The following is a 16573-nucleotide window of genomic DNA, read 5'->3' on the forward strand; positions in this document are numbered from 1 at the left end:
ACACAAGGTTATGGGCTTAAAAAAAGAAGACACCTGTACCATGTCCGATATACAGTTGAAATGTATTCAATTTTGAGTTTGCATCCCAAAATTACTATTTATAGACATTACAGAAGACTGAAATATACCAAAACTTTTTGACATAGAAACACCGGATTTTAGTTGTTTTTATGAAAAATATGAATAACATTCCACCAAAAATGTCTCTTTTGGTCATTGACGGCAGGAAAGGGCTACTGAACATTTTTGTAAGGGTTGATACATTTTTTTTGTAACTTCAGAAGCCTTTTTTAAACCTCAAATACACTACACATGTTACATTTCCTACATTGCAGGAAAGTCCTCCATCCACCGGGTGATCAAATTAAGATCCAACATCTGTAAGAGGCTAATGAGAGTCCTGGGAATAATCTGCTTACCCAGTGCTGTTGATGAAAGTAGTCCCTGTGGTGCAGCTTCTAGACATGGACGATGGGAGGAACCAAAAGGCGGGGGTGCACTTGCCGTCACTCCGCCTATCGTAGCCATAGTCACTGTAATGTTTGGATCATACCAAAATAAACAACAGTCGAGTGAAATGCTACACAGTACAACTTCTATAAGTGATTAAATTCCTGACTCATACTGGTGACCCTGGATTCAAAATAATTGAAGAATTTCAATGGCACTTATTGATTTGACAGAAATGCTGTAATAATGCGATTGTCTTTTTAGTTTTTCAAAACCAGACAACGTTGTTTATGCTACAATAATAGCATTAACACAGTCGAGTGAAATTCTATGAAGTTTGTTTTGATACATTTGATTTATGTGACGTAGAGGAATTGTCGTTGAGGGTTTGGGGTGGGACTCTGCACTTGGGCCTGAAAACACTCTCATTCTCAAACAAACTGATTTGACGAAAAAAAACTTTTTCAAACACAGCTCTGGTTTGTGTGTCCTATCATTAAAAGGCAACGTTGCCTGCACGCACGTCCTCAAAACGATAGGAACAAATTGGCCCAATTAGGCCGACATGCACACAGATGCAGAAGTGTTGTGATAGTTAATGAACGCTATTAAGCCCGGTGATTAATCGTCTCTTACTAAAACTCATTCCAAGTTTACCGCCTCACTCAAGGGGCCCACGGATTTGGGAATTAACAAAAGCAACATTAATAATACTGATAGATAATTCAAAGAAATGGATGGTGAAGTTTGTAGCAAATATGCTTTGGAAATGCGCCGTCGATGAACAGAGAGTCACTTGCCCAAGCTGAAAGCCACAAAAGCAGTGAGAGTTGGTTTGTTTCATAAACGTATGGTGACATTGTAGGGAAGAGCAATGGCAGACATTCAAGGAGAAAGACACACACACACACACACACACACACATACTTCCCTATCCCACTCACTATCCCCATGCAAACTTGGATCCTTGCAACCCTCCTCTCTCTCTCTGTGCTTTTTCCATCATTCTTCGATACACACACAGCTTGGAGTGGTGCAGTTGACTGCATTCCATTTAGCCGGGGCAGCCTCCAAGAGAATCCAAAAGCTAAGTCTCCTCTGCAATTCTAATCTGGAGTGAGCTTCACCATGACGGTGATCCCTTATCTTTTCATCCTTCGCTTCCAGGCTTCTTTTTTTTCGATCCTCCACTCCATATGCCAGTGGTATATTGATAGGGCGGCTTAGGCAGAAGTTGTAACGCTAGATGTGTTTGTGTTCGAGTAGTGTGTCGGAGTCTCTCCTCAAGTACCATCAGCCAGTTCCGGTTATTTGATCTGTTCCAGTACTATTCCATTCAAGTAAACCGTTAACTTGTGTAATATTTACTACGTGTATTGTGTGGTAGTTTACTTACATTGTATTTACACTGTACCTACTTCTGCATAATTTAGGGATAATTCATGTAAAGCGGGACCCATCTGTCTACTCACCACTCAAAGTCGGCCTCTGTGCAGTCGCAGGGCGCCGAGGTCATCGTGACCGAGTACGTCTTACCCATAACGCACCTGGCTATGGGCTTCAACTTCCTGTAGATTCTTTTCACTCCCATGATGCACGGTTCGCCCTGTGGATATATTTTACGAATTGAAAGAAAAACAGAGAAAAGAGGTTGTTTTTGTTACATTTGCCATCGCCATAAATAATTTACTGCAGTGCGGTGAACCATGCCTATATCATCATGTGTGTGAAAAGGCATGCAGTTGCTTTTCCCTTTACATGGGCTTATTTTGCATCACTGCCCACTGAGGCTCATGTTGTGTGGTGTGCTAGCGGTAAGCGATGCTAAACTTAAAACACTTCTCTCTCTCTCTCTCTCTCTCTCTCCCTCTCTCTCCTAGAGTCAGATGGTTTAACAGGAGGCTAAAGGAGTATACACTTCAGAGGCAGAGTTGGTTCTCTCTCTCTCTCTCTCTCAACATGATAACACAAAAGGCCTGACTGGGTCCAAATGGTCTTAAAGCCACAATTTGCCATTTCAACACCTTACCCTGCCACAGACTGTTGCTTTTTTTAAAACACACCACTGCCTTTCCTTTGGGCCAGTTCCCAATCTGTTCTTCAATGTTTACCTCTGTAATTGAATTGGACTGTTTTCCACTTCCATGGCTAAATGTTTTGATCGTTAGGGCCAGCCCAATCATATAGATGTCTGAGTCAATTACGGTAGCTCGGTCAGAATAAAGAAGCACTCTCCGTCTCATCCTTATGTTTGGCTCTGGGTCTGTCTAGGCTTGAGGTAAAGCATTTGCTCTGGCTCAAACGTATGCAGTGTTTTATAAGGAGAGTTGTAGAGACATACATACATCAACAAGAATTAGAGGGAGTATGCCTAAGAGCTTTTGGGCCTGAGGGAGAGGAACGCCCGGCACCTGTCCAGCTCACACTCAACAGCTCAACACAAAGCAGAGGATGGAGGTAGGTGAGTGATCAAGCAGTACACTGCATGTCGTAACTGTCTTTCATTCGATTAAGGGTCTCGGTCTATCTGGACCTCTCTGTCAAGTAAATGTTAAGAGATGGAGGTTGGTGGGAATGGCCACAGAGCACACATGGTAGCAGTAGGGGCGGCATGTAGCTTAGCGGTTAAGAGCGTTGAGCCTGTAACCGAGAGGTCACTGGCTCAGTAACTGAGAGGTCACTGGCAAGACGACTAGGTGAAAAATCTCTCAATGTGACTTTGAGCAAGGCACTTTACCTGGATAAGAGAATATGCTAAATGACCAAACATTTTATGTCGCAGGTTAAAGACACACCGTGCAGAAATCGCTCTGCCGCTTCCTGGTTGATAAAATGTGAATAGTTAATTAGAATTAGCCTAATTTCAGTTTATGTGACAAGTATAGTGTAGAGAATCATTGTAACATCTAAACCTCTGTGAAATATATTTTCCTGTAAACAAAAATATTGTTTGAAGCTGGTGTACAAAATTGTAAGTAAGATGCAAAAACAATACTTATGAGCAGGAGGCATAGAAATAGCGCACATAGAACATATCTACCACTTCTTAAGACTTGCTGTCAATGAGAATGACAGATCTATAACTCGCATTTCTATGTGAATTTCTTAATGTTTGACATATTTTTGAAGAAGTCAGAGTAAGTTACAAGTTGAATCCCCATCTTAAAAGTTTGGGTGACACTTCAAAGTGTAAGATACAAAGTGCTCACAACTTCTTGCAATAGAAGTTCTTTGCTCATAAAGCACTCAGAGGGGGGTTGCTAGTGTTCTACATGTTAGGAGCTATCCATGGCTGAAATGACCAGGCTGAGGAAGGCCTCTGAAACCAGTTTTCTGCAGACAGAGTCACAGTTCCAGTGGAATCAAAGTTTACATACACTTAGGTTGGAGTCATTAAAACTCGTTTTACAACTTCAACTTCACTCCACAAATTTCTTGTTAACAAACTATAGTTTTGGCAAGTCGGTTAGGACATCTACATTGTGCATGACACAAGACATTTTTCCAACAATTGTTTACAGATAGATTTTTTCACTTATAATTCACCGTATCACAATTCCAGTGGGTCAGAAGTTTACATACACTAAGTTGACTGTGCCTTTGAACAGCTTGGGAAATTCAGAGAAAATGATGTCATGGCTTTAGAAGCTTCTGATAGGCTAATTGGCATCATTTGAATCAATTAGAGGTGTACATGTGGATGAATTTCAAGGCCTACCTTCAAACTCAGTGCCTCTTTGCTTGACATCATGGGAAAATCAAAAGAAATCAGCCAAGACCTCGGAAAAAATATTGTCTGGTTCATCCTTGTCTGGTTCATCTATACAAACAATAGTACGCAAGTATGAACACCATGGGACCACGCAGCCGTCATACCGCTCAGGAAGGTGACCCGTTCTGTCTCCTAGAGATGAACGTACTTTGGTGCGTAAAGTGCAAAGCGGTTTGCAACTGCACATGTGGACAAAGATCGAACTTTTGGAGAAATGTCCTCTGGTCTGATGAAATAGAACTGTTTGGCCAAAATGACCGTCGTCATGTTTGGAGGAAAAAGGGGGAGGCTTACAAGCCGAAGAACACCATCCCAACCGTGAAGCACGAGGGTGGCAGCATCATGTTGTGGGAGTGCTTTGCTGCAGGAGGGACTGGTGCTCTTCACAAAATAGATGGCATTATGAGGAGGGAAAATTATGTGGATATATTGAAGCAACATCTCAAGACATCAGTCAGGAAGTTGAAGCTTGGTCGCAAGTGGCTCTTCCAAATGGACAATGACCCCAAGCATACTTCCAAAGTTGTGGCAGAATGGCTTAAGGACAATAACGTCAAGGTATTGGAGTGGCCATCACAAAGCCCTGACCTCAATCCTATAGAACTGAAAAAGTGTGTGCGAGCACGGAGGCCTACAAACCTGACTCAGTTACACCAGCTCTGTCAGGAGGAATGTGCCAAAATTCACCCAACTTATTGTGGGAAGCTTGTGGAAGGCTACCCAAAACGTTTGACCCAAGTTAAACAATTTAAAGGCAGTGCTACCAAATTCTATTTGAGTGTATGTAAACTTCTGACCCACTGGGAATGTGATGAAGGAAATAAAAGCTGAAATAAATCACTCTCTACTATTATTCTGACATTTCACATTCTTAAAATAAAGTGGTGATCCTAACTAACCTAAAACAGGGAATTTGTACTAGGATTAAATGTCAGGAATTGTGAAAAACAGAGTTTAAATGTGTTTGGCTAAGGTGTATGTAAACTTCCGAATTCAACTGTATGTAGGTGCCATTACCTGGTTGTGTAGGTGCCATGTCTGGTAATCCCCCTCTGTACATCTCCGGTTGAAGATGGACCTGAAGTCAATCTTGACCAGCTGCCACTCGGACCGGTGACTGACGTGGCCAAAGATCCTGCAAACAGCAAGGAACCTTACAGCTGCAGCAGAAAAGGTACACTAGTATCTGGTTGTCAGATAGCAAAGCCACAGCAGCTGTGAACACTGATATGTACACTACACTGAAACACAGCAGTATGGTTATAATGATTAGGGTGACAGAGGGAAAAACACTAGTCAAACTAAGGAGTGTCAGGTACGGCACCCATATTAGGAAGTCCCTCAGTTGTCCGACCGAGGCATCAGTCAAGACAAGTCACTTCTGAGCTGAATAAAATATACTTAGTTGGATAGAGGAATGTAAAAGTGTGGAGTCAACATTTTCTTTGACTTGGACAAACATGATAGTTATTACTAAAAGCTTTAGAGAAATTTTATTTGGCAACTAATGGAATCGAAATGAATCACTTAACAAAAAGAGATGTCTTACAGGGTGTGTATTTCCCTCAGATCCAACACAAACTTCAACCAAAATGCAAGGTCGTAACACCACATCAAATTAACATTCACATGTCGCAGAAAACATTCCTTCTCAGACAAAATTGGGTGGGAGTTTTACTGGGATTTACCTCCTCTCTCTGCTAATCAAACAACAAATTTATCACACTCAATCCATCAATTAAGGGACTGAGGCGCTGGTCTACAACTGTCACTAACTGTAAAATCATTATGAATTGATAAGAAAATGGTCTGAAATGAAATAATGATAAATAATGAGGTGTCCATACACAGAAAGGCAGAGAAAAAGAGTACACATTTCATTTTTTTCCCTATGAAAAGTTGTAGTAGGCTGTCAACAATCTTATATCCCACAGTCCTGTCTGTCTCAGCTGGTTCAGAGAAGTGCACTCTGGGCCTACAGGGAGAAAGTCCTATCTTATCCTACCATCTTCCCCTCTCTCTCTGTCTCAGTCTCTCCCCTCATCTCTCTCTCTCTCTCCCCACCTCTGTCCTTCCCTCTCCCGATCTCAGCAGCTGTGGCCTATCCTTCTGTTGCCGTGCCGACTACAAAGTCAACTGTCTGTCCGTCACTCAGTTTTCGGTGATGACAGGTGTTAGATAACACTGATGTAAGGGCTACGGGAAACCTTATGCAGCAGCCGTCAAAGTTGTACACCAAAAAAAGTACAATAAGAGCAGTATCATCTCACGTAGTATAGCTAAGTGGGTCATTCTAGAAGGAAATAAGTTGTAGAAAAGACGGAAAACTTCACATGCCATGTTTCTTAAAACTATTGAGTCAATGTTGCTACATAATGCAGAAAGAACTTTTAGAGCCCTACTTTCCTATTCGGTCCTTTAGCCATAGTCTATTTTATTTTTGATGATGTTCCTCGTGTTCTTCAAAATGGAGTGCTCTGCTGTCGCCGGGCTCCCAACACCACTGATGTCTCTGTGATCATAATCCCGAGACAGATGGTTTGATGTGAGGCTAAACCTTGAGAGGGATCTATTCCATTTATGTTAGGGAAAATGGGCAGCCAGCGCTGTCGTTACTACCAGGGCTTTGGAAACGAGCAAAACTCCCACCCACCCCTCACACAACGTCAACACATCTAACACGGTTAAGGTTCATTCAATCTCAATTCATTATGTTAACACATCAAACATACTGTATATCTGCAATCAGATGGGGTTTGATTTGACAGTGTGGTGTAGTGGTTTAGTAGTCTATACGGACAACATACAGACACACTTCTGGGCCAACGTTTGAATCCTGCATCCATCCTTTTTGGTTCAGAGTTTCCCCTTACCGGTCTCCCTCTCATTCAAAATTGGGTAAATAAAGTTGATTTACGTCATAATGAGAGTCTCCTCCCCCGGCTCCCCTAGCAACCCGTCCACAAACAGGGGCGACATGGTGAAACTGTATTTATTCCACTCTCTCCCCTCGTCGAAACTCATCCTGTGGGAGGAACCATAGAAAGAGAATGAGAGCTAATGTATTTAACAGTATTCTAGTATTTTCTTCTGTATCTCTATGGGAGAGACCATAGCAATAGAATGAGAACTCCATTAGTGTATTTAACAGTATTATAAACAAAGCAAAAAAAAGAAAAGGCCCTTTTTCAGGACCCTGTCTTTCAAAGATAATTTGTATAAAAAAAATCCAAATAACTTCACAGATCTCACACTGTTTCCCATGCGTGTTCAATGAACCATAAACAATTAATGAACATGCAACTGTGGAATGGTCGTTAAGACACTAACAGCTTACAGACGGTAGGCAATTAAGGTCACAGTTATGAAAACTTAGGACACTAAAGAGGCGTTTCTATTGACTCTGAAAAACACCAAAAGAAAGATGCCCAGGGTCCTTGCTCATCTGTGTGAATGTGCCTTAGGCATGCTGCAAGGAGGCATGAGGACTGCAGATATGGCCAGGGCAACAAATTGCAATGTCCGTACTGTGAGATGCCTAAGACAGCGCTACAGGGAGACAGGACGGACACATGATCATCCTCACAGTGGCAGACCATGTGCAACAACACCTGCACAGGATCAGTGCATCTGAACATCACACCTGCAGGACAGGTACAGGATGGCAACAACAACTGCCCGAGTTACACCAGGAACGCACAATCCCTCCATCAGTGCTCAGACTGTCCGCAATAGGCTGAGAGAGGCTGGACTGAGGGCTTGTAGGCCTGTTGTAAGGCAGGTCCTCACCAGACAACAACAACGTCGCCTATGGGCACAACCCCACCATCGCTGGACCAGACAGGACTGGCAAAAAGTGCTCTTCAGTGAGGATTTGCGGCTTTGTCTCACGAGGGGTGATGGTCGGATTTGCGTTTATCGTCGAAGGAATGAGCGTTACACCGAAGCCTGTACTCTGGAGCGGGATCGATTTGGAGGTGGAGGGTCCGTCATGGCTTGGGGCGGTGTGTCACAGCATCATCGGACTGAGCTTGTTGTCATTATAGGCAATCTCAACGCTCCTCCCACATGTAGTACCCTTCGTGCAGGCTCATTCTGATATGACCCTCCATCATGACAATGCCACCAGCCATACTGCTCGTTCTGTGCGTGATTTCCTGCAAGACAGGAATGTCAGTGTTCTACCATAGCCAGTGAAGAGCCCGGATCGCAATCCCATTGAGCACGTCTGGGACCTGTTGGATCGGAGGTTGAGGGCTATGGCCATTCCCCCCAGAAATGTCTGGGAACTTGCAGGTGAGTTGGTGGAAGAGTGGGGTAACATCACACAGCAAGAACTGGCAAATCTGGTGCAGTCCATGAGGAGATGCACTGCAGTACTTAATGCAGCTGGTGGCCACACCAGATACTGAATGTTACTTTTGATTTTGCCCCCCCCCCTTTGTTCAGGAACACATTATCCCATTTCTGTTGGTCACGTCTGTGGAACTTGTTCAGTTTATGTCTCAGTTGCTGAATCTTGTTATGTTCATACAAATATTTACACATGTTAAGTTTGCTGAAAATAAATGCAGTTGACAGTGAGAGGACGTTTCTTTTTATGTTTAGTTTAGTATTTTCTGCTGTATAGTTTAGTATTTTCTGCTGTATCTTTATGGCAGAAACCATAGCAATACAATAATAACACATACCATAACGGATGGACAGAATTAGAACATATTATAGTGTATACTATTACAGTATTATATGCATCTCTATGGGAGAAAACAAACATCTTCTCCAGTGTCTTATCCAATTGCTAAAAACTGAATTTGAATTATTCCACATAGGATAGGATATGAGCACTGCATTTCTAAAGGCATTGAAAGGCAAGGCTTACATCACGTAATGAACAGGGAAAGGTGAAATTGAATAGCAATCGTCAAAGGAGGAGAATATCTCACCGCCTACTGGTTTGGAATTACACTAATAACTTCCTATGTTCTTAGACATACTCATTACACTATCAGGCTTGTGGGAACGTGAGGATGTAAGTCTTCCTCAGAGAGAGAGAGAGAGTTGATACAAACCATGCCAAATTCTATTTTTCTAATAGAGATTCACCATAGGTGTCGGATGGGGAGTGGAGTGTGTCTTATAGTCACCAGGGCCCCTCCTTGGTCCAGGTAGAGAACACTGTACTCCTCATCAAAGATCTGAAAGACAAAAGGTATAAAGTATAAACTCATTATATGACTAGCGTTATTGATTACCAAGACATTTTTGTTTTAGTAGTGGACTTTAATGTTGATGAAAGAGCAACCTAATGAACGAAGGTACACACACATAGGCAAGCACACACATACACACCCCCCTTACACACATCAGATCTCCCTTCCTCGCCCCCCTCTCAACACCAAAACACACCACACTTCGATGTGGCGTGACGTTGCCGCGTCAATTCTCTTCTCGTTATTTTTCATCTGCGTCCTTTAATTAGACACGAGGCCCCTTACATTGAAATTGCGGCCGTCATATAAGGGAGGTGGAGGAGAAGGTGGCACAGACACCCACCCACGGGCATCGTTGTGCTGGCAAAGGCAGGGGGGCTACCGAATAACATTAGTCTCAAGATCTCATTTGATTATCTGCACTAAATCACAGCGGCGGGTGGCAAAGTGGTGGATTAAACACCATCCTGGGGATGATGATGTAGTTATTGAGATGGTGAGGATCTCCCTCCCTCCCCCTCACCTGTCTCCACGTGTTGCCGGCGTCCGAGGTGATGAACATGCTCACGTTGCTGGTGGTCAACTCCGCTCCGATGGAGCCTGATGAGAGGGGTGGGGGGGTGGGGGGTTGGGTGAAGTGTTCAGGATGAGAGAGTCCCATATGACTTTAGCCAACTGCTAAACTATTGATATCCTTGAGGGTGTGGGGCTGATCTAAATCAAATCCAAAATTCCACAGCTGTCTGATATACTGTACATGACCTTAATAAAAAGTTCAAAGTCATACAGGAAGTGTCTTAAATTACAGAAGTGAATGATGTCATTTCTTCCTGAAGGACACAGACTATATACTAGAGTCAAAGTCAGTCATGTCCTTTCATACATTGACATTGATAACTAAAAAGGTTTCCTAACACACATTACAGTAATATAGTCCACTTACTGTGCAGTATTAACCATCCAGTCTCCTCTATCACATAAAGACCTCCACTTTCAGACTGAGGCTGTTGAGTCTTCTACTATAATTACTCCCATTTAGTGGCTAATTAGAGTCAGGTGGTTTAACAGGAGGCTAGAGGAGAAGTGTTCCAGAGTGTACCCCTCAGAGGCAGAGTTGGCTACCCCTGTGTCTCAGTGGCTCTGTGTGTGTGTGTCACGGACTCTGCGTGTGTGTCACGGGCTCTGCGTGTGTGTCACGGGCTCTGCGTGTGTGTCACGGGCTCTGCGTGTGTGTCACGGGCTCTGCGTGTGTGTCAAGGGCTCTGCGTGTGTGTCACGGGCACTGCGTGTGTGTCACGGGCACTGCGTGTGTGTCACGGGCTCTGCGTGTGTGTCACGGGCTCTGCGTGTGTGTCTCAGTGGCTCTGTGTGTCTCTCTCTCTCACTCTCTCTCCTTCCTTCCTTCCTTCCTTCCTTCCTTCCTTCCTTCCTTCCTTACTTCCTTACTTCCTCCATTCCTTCCTTCCTTCCTTCCTTGCCTCCCTCTCCTGTACCAGAGTGTAACCCTCAGAGCCCCGCTCCCTCCAAATCATCTCTCTCCCCCCTGCATGCTATATGCCTCTTCTACTGTTCTTTGTTTAACTTATTATTATCTATCATGACACCTAGTCACTTTATCCTGCCTTCACGTACATATCTACCTCAAATACCTTATTATTATCTATCATGACACCTAGTTACTTTATCCTGCCTTCACGTACATATCTACCTCAAATACCTTATTATTATCTATCCTGATGCCTAGTCACTTTATCCTGCCTTCACGTACATATCTACCTCAAATACCTTATTATTATCTATCATGACACCTAGTCACTTTATCCTGCCTTCACGTACATATCTACCTCAAATACCTCGTACTACTGCACATTGATCTAGTCCCTGTATGCTGCTCCATTCTTGTGTATTATATTCCTCTTGTGTTACTATTTTTCTTTTTATTGGAATTTTTAAAAGTCTGCGTTGTTGGGAAGGGGTTGTATGTAAGCATTTCACACCTGTTGTTTTCTGCGCATGTGACAAATGAAATGTGATTTTATTTAACTAGATTTGTACCCTAGGATTAAGGGCTTTTATCCAGTGTCGAGGTGAAACAGTGCTCTGCTCACTTTCTCTACAGCTGTTGCTTTAGAGATCTAAGACCTAGCAAAACACTGTCGGTTACAGTAGCCTACTTTGAATGGATACATAGATGTGAAATAACGATTTGTGTGTTTGCAATGACTCAGCTAAACACAGTCAGTTACATTATGGATATAATATTCTATATAATGGATACAGAGATGTTCTGTAATAGCAATTGTACATGTACTAGCGATAGACCTTCTGTCATACCATGCCAGTTATACTGCCCCATGAAGTCCCAGTCCTTCAGTTCTCCAGAGACCACATGGTACTGTCTAGTAGTAGACTAGACCCACTCCTGACTCCTAAGGCGTGTGGAGATATGTCATAGACTAGTCTAGCCCAGCAGGAATTAAAAGCCCTACAGCTAAAATGGGAAGTCATTCTGAGACTGATGCCTGTATTGAGTCCAAAATGGCACCCTATTCCCTATTTAGTGCATAGGTTCTGATCAAGGGTAGTGCACTATATTGGGAACAGGGTGATATTTGGGGCTCGACATAGTCTCTGATCCTCCTGTGGTGTTTGTTTTACTCCACTAACAGTGGGGAGATGATGAGTGCATCGAGCGGACATGCACTCCTGTGCCCGGACTCCCAGTCGGCAGCCATAAAGGGATAAACCGTGATGGGTATAGTTTTGTGCACCACTGTGAGTTTCTGGATTATGGTTTCCTGTGTTCAGCCACAAATTTGAGTTGACACAGACATGCTGCCACCTAGGTTCTCGTGGAAGAGAAAAACTCACAGTGGATGGTAGGGCTGGTTGTTAAGTTTAAGGAAAAAAACTATTTAACAAATGTCCCTTTTTATACAACGGGTGGGTCTAATCCTGAACCACATTCCATCTGATGTCAATTCCACAAGTTACCACCAGCTAAATCTATGACGTTATAATACCTATTTACTCTGTTCCATCTGACTGTGGAATCCACTTTCTCATCAGCCCAGCCAGGCAATTTATAAACTTGATCTCCACTATAAAATGCCTCTAGTCATTATCTCACATTTCTTTTAGACTAACATTTAGTTTTCAACAATAGAGAAACCTTGCTGTCTGTCTGTCATTGTTTCAATATTCAAGTTCAGCTGTCCCATAGTAATGAATGTGTCGGGAGTCGGGACGAGACAGACAGGCAGGCTGGCAACGTTTCTCAGCCAGTCGAAATCATGAATTAGCTGGCATAATCTTTATAGATACAAAGAAATGTCAATTGAAAAGAGGTGAAACGAAACAAAGTGTAGCTAGCTTGCCGTCTTTCCAGCTTCAGTTTGAAGTGATTGACTTCATCTCAAGACTAACAACACCTGTGCCAATATATCCTCCAAACAGCGGCATCTCGGGCATCATCACTTTTATTTTTTTATTTTATTTCACCTTTATTTTACCAGGTGGGCCAAGATAAAGCAAAGCATTTCGACACATACAACAACACAGAGTTACACATGGAATAAACAAACATACAATCAATAATACTAGAAAAGTCTATATACAGTGTGTGCAAATGAGGTAAGATAAGGGAGGTAAGGAATGATGGCGAAGTAATTCCATCATTAATTCACATTGGAGTGAATAGATGTGCAGAAGATGAATGTGCAATTAGAGATACTGGGGTGAAAAGGAGAAAGATAAACAAATAAATACAGTATTGGGATGAGGTAGTTGGATGGGCTATTTACAGATGGGTATGTACAGGTGCAGTGATCTGTGAGCTGCTCTGACAACTGGTGCTTAAAGCTAGTGAGGGAGATATGAGTCTCCAGCTTCAGAGATTTTTGCAGTTCGTTCCAGTCATCGGCAGCAGAGAACTGGAAGCAAAGGCGGCCAAAGGAGGAGTTGGCTTTGGGGGTGACCAGTGAGATATACCTGCTGGAGCACGTGCTACAGGTGGGTGCTGCTATGGTGACCAGTGAGCTAAGATAAGGTGGGGCTTCACCTAGCAAAGACTTGTAGATGACCTGGAGCCAGTGGGTTTGGCGATCGGTTGAAGAGCATGCATTTAGTTTTACTTGCATTTAAGAGCAGTTGGCGGCCACGGAAGGAGAGTTTTATGGCATTGAAGCTCGTCTGGAGGTTAGTTAAGACAGTGTCCAAATAAGGGCCAGAAGTATACAGAATGGTGTTGTCTGCATAGAGGTGGATCAGAGAATCACCAGCAGCAAGAGCGACATCATTGAGGTATACAGAGAAGAGAGTCAGCCCGAGAATTGAGCCCTGTGGCACCCCCATAGAGACGGCCAGAGGTCCGGACAACAGGCCCTTTGATTTGACACACTGAACTCTATCAGAGAAGTAGTTGGTGAACCAGGCAGTCATTTGAGAAACCAAGGCTGTTGAGTCTGCCGATAAGAATGTGGTGATTGACAGAGTCAAAAGCCTTGGCCAGGTTGAATGCAGCTGCACAGTAATGTTTCTTATCGATGGCGGTTATGGTATAGTTTAGGACCTTGAGTGTGGCTGAGGTGCACCCATGACCAGCTCTGAAACCAGATTGCATAGCGGGGAAGGTACGTTGGGATTTGAAATGTTAACTTGGCTTTCGAAGACCTTAGAAAGGCTGGGTAGGATAGATATAGGTCTATAGCAGTTTGGGTCTAGAGTGTCTCCCCCTTTGAAGAGGGGGATGATCGTGGCAGCTTTCCAATCTTTGGGAATCTCAGACGATACGAAAGAGAGGTTGAACAGACTAGTCAGATGGGGTTGCAACAATTTGGGCAGATCATTTTAGAAAGAGAAGGTTCAGATTGTCTAGCCCGGCTGATTAGTAGGGGTTCCGATTTTTCAGCTCTTTCAGAACATCAGCTATCTGGATTTGGGAGAAGGAGAAATGGGGAGGCTTGGGAGATTGGCTGTGGGGGGAGCAGGGCAGTTGACCAGGGTAGGGGTAGCCAGGTGGAAAGCATGACCAGCCGTAGAAAAATACTTTTTGAAATTCTCAATAGTAGTGGATTTATCAGTGGTGACAATGTTTCCTAGCCTCAGTGCAGTGAGCGGCTGGGAGGAGGAGCTCTTATTCTCCATGGACTTTACAGTGCCCCAGAACGTTTTTGAGTTTGTGCTACAGGATGCAAATTACTGTTTGAAAAAGCTAGCCTTAGCTTTCCTAACTGCCTGTGTATATTGGTTCCTAACTTCCCTGAAATAGAAGCATGTTCAGTTGGGTGGCAAAGGTGGTATTTTACCATTACGAAACCGTATATTTAGTCTCTGTTCATGTGTGAATGGGAGACTGTCATATCTGACTGAAAGGCCCATGTATAGCCAGTGATAAGCAGTCTGTCACGAAGAGTCAACAGTTACATACAGCACAATATAAAAGACAATAGAAGGGCGCTAGTCAGGCAGTGACTGGAGGAGAATAAGAAAAGGCACTTAAGAGGAACAGCAGGCACTCTGAAGATGCTGTCCCACTCTAGAATTCCCAAGTGTAGCACTTAGCTAGTAAATCCATCTGTATACAACACACAGTGGTGACAGCGTGGGGACGTCAGTATGGGCCAACAACAAATATTATGCATGGCCGTCCTAAAGTATGCTGGATCAGAAACTTTTCAGGAAATGCTTTGGGCTGAGTACATAATTTAAATCCGGATATATTTGCAACATGAATGAAGCCCATAAATTGTATAACTGCCAGTGTTTGAAAACTTTAATACAGGCCTATATGTTCTTCCCGGAACGATAAAGTATGCAAATTGTCTAAACTCAACTCATAAAGTCAAAGAAACCCCTCAAGTATCTGAGCTTCACAAAATGTACGCAGTAAATGTAACTTTACAAATCCACACTACCACTTTAAATAAAATCCCATGTTCACCTACCTGAGGCCACAATGATCCCCGGGGCAGAGTCCTTGCTCTCGATATTCCCCGACGTGTAGGGGTTGGCCGACACATGTAGGTGGAGGTGTAGGGAACAGTATGGCTGTGGAAGAAGAACAAACAGAACAGTTAGCCTGACTCGTTAGCAAAGGAGGGGGAAGATCTGTCAACAGAATAGACTTAACTGTATGTCAACACAAACACCCATTAGAGAAGACCCTCAAGCAAATAGCCATCGAGGTGGGATTTATTGACACACACATGAATGCACGCACACACACACACACACACACAGAAACACAACCCCCCCCCCCCCATCATAAATCCTCACACAAACACTACTCCCCATTGGCTCCTTCGACCATTAGTTTTGATTGGAATAACCTTTAGCTACACAATTCTCATTAGGACACTGCAAATGCCAGTAGTGCGAGCGTATGTGTTGTGTGTGTGTGTGTTGTGTTTAGAGGTTTATTAAAAGGCTGACATTTTCTGACAAACGACTGCATAATACTGGGTGAAGGCGAGGTGCGCTATTGAATCACTAATTACTTTATCAAAGGGTAATTATTTTGGGGTGTATTAAGGAAGCTAAAAAGGGGCTATGCGCTACCCCTTGGCTGACTGGGACCTGTATCTATAATACACACTGTAATAAAGCTGATAATTAAAGCAAATCTGTGTTACTTTGAGCCTTTTAGACGGCCAGCACACTTAACTATGAGGAAGACCCGAATAGAGTTGATATCCACAAACAATACGGCAAAGGTCTCAACTTTGGAACTACTTGAAAGTAGCTATTAGCTAGCATGAACAATCAACACCCAAGTTTGTGGAGAAACAAAGAAAAGAAAAGCATAGTTTGTCTCTCTCTTTCTGACACATCTCCAGCTCTAAACGTGAGATCAGTTTATTGGACTGGATCAAAATCAAAATGGCTGACCTTTCAGCTCCGCTAGCTTCCTACGCTGCACAACCTCCGGAGCGCTCAGCTTTGACGAGCAGTGCTCTTTCAGAGCTCCATCCCCCTTCGCTCACCACCTCAGCACCGTGGCAACGGCCCGGCTCAGTCAACTTCTGACAAGGCCCCGTTGACAAGTCCAACAGTGTTATGACGTGTGTGTGTGTGTACCCATGTGTGTATCCATGTGTGTTTGGTACGTGCGTGCATCTGTTTGTGTGGTGTGTGTCCTCAC

General features: G+C 43.4%; 1 protein-coding gene across 6 annotated transcripts in view; it reads right to left on the bottom strand.

The window, feature by feature from the left end:
* Window positions 1-16573, bottom strand: part of LOC110485789 (VPS10 domain-containing receptor SorCS1) — a 157530-nt gene that overhangs the window by 20529 nt on the left and 120428 nt on the right. For all 6 annotated transcript variants that reach the window (XR_005035469.2, XR_016485773.1, XR_016485772.1 and 3 more), the window contains exons 11-17: window positions 15378-15480; window positions 9956-10032; window positions 9326-9417; window positions 7140-7247; window positions 5240-5357; window positions 1923-2056; window positions 420-533 (exon numbers count right to left, since the gene is read on the bottom strand). Coding sequence is in view for 2 of the 6 variants with exons in the window: in XM_036940436.2 (XP_036796331.2) it covers window positions 420-533; window positions 1923-2056; window positions 5240-5357; window positions 7140-7247; window positions 9326-9417; window positions 9956-10032; window positions 15378-15480 (746 nt within the window). In the remaining 4 variants the exon portion in view is untranslated. The remainder of the gene's footprint in view (window positions 1-419; window positions 534-1922; window positions 2057-5239; window positions 5358-7139; window positions 7248-9325; window positions 9418-9955; window positions 10033-15377; window positions 15481-16573) is intronic.

This window comes from Oncorhynchus mykiss, chromosome 13, assembly GCF_057628025.1.
Source record: "Oncorhynchus mykiss isolate SJ-2025 chromosome 13, ASM5762802v1, whole genome shotgun sequence".
Classification (NCBI taxonomy): Eukaryota; Metazoa; Chordata; class Actinopteri; order Salmoniformes; family Salmonidae; genus Oncorhynchus; species Oncorhynchus mykiss.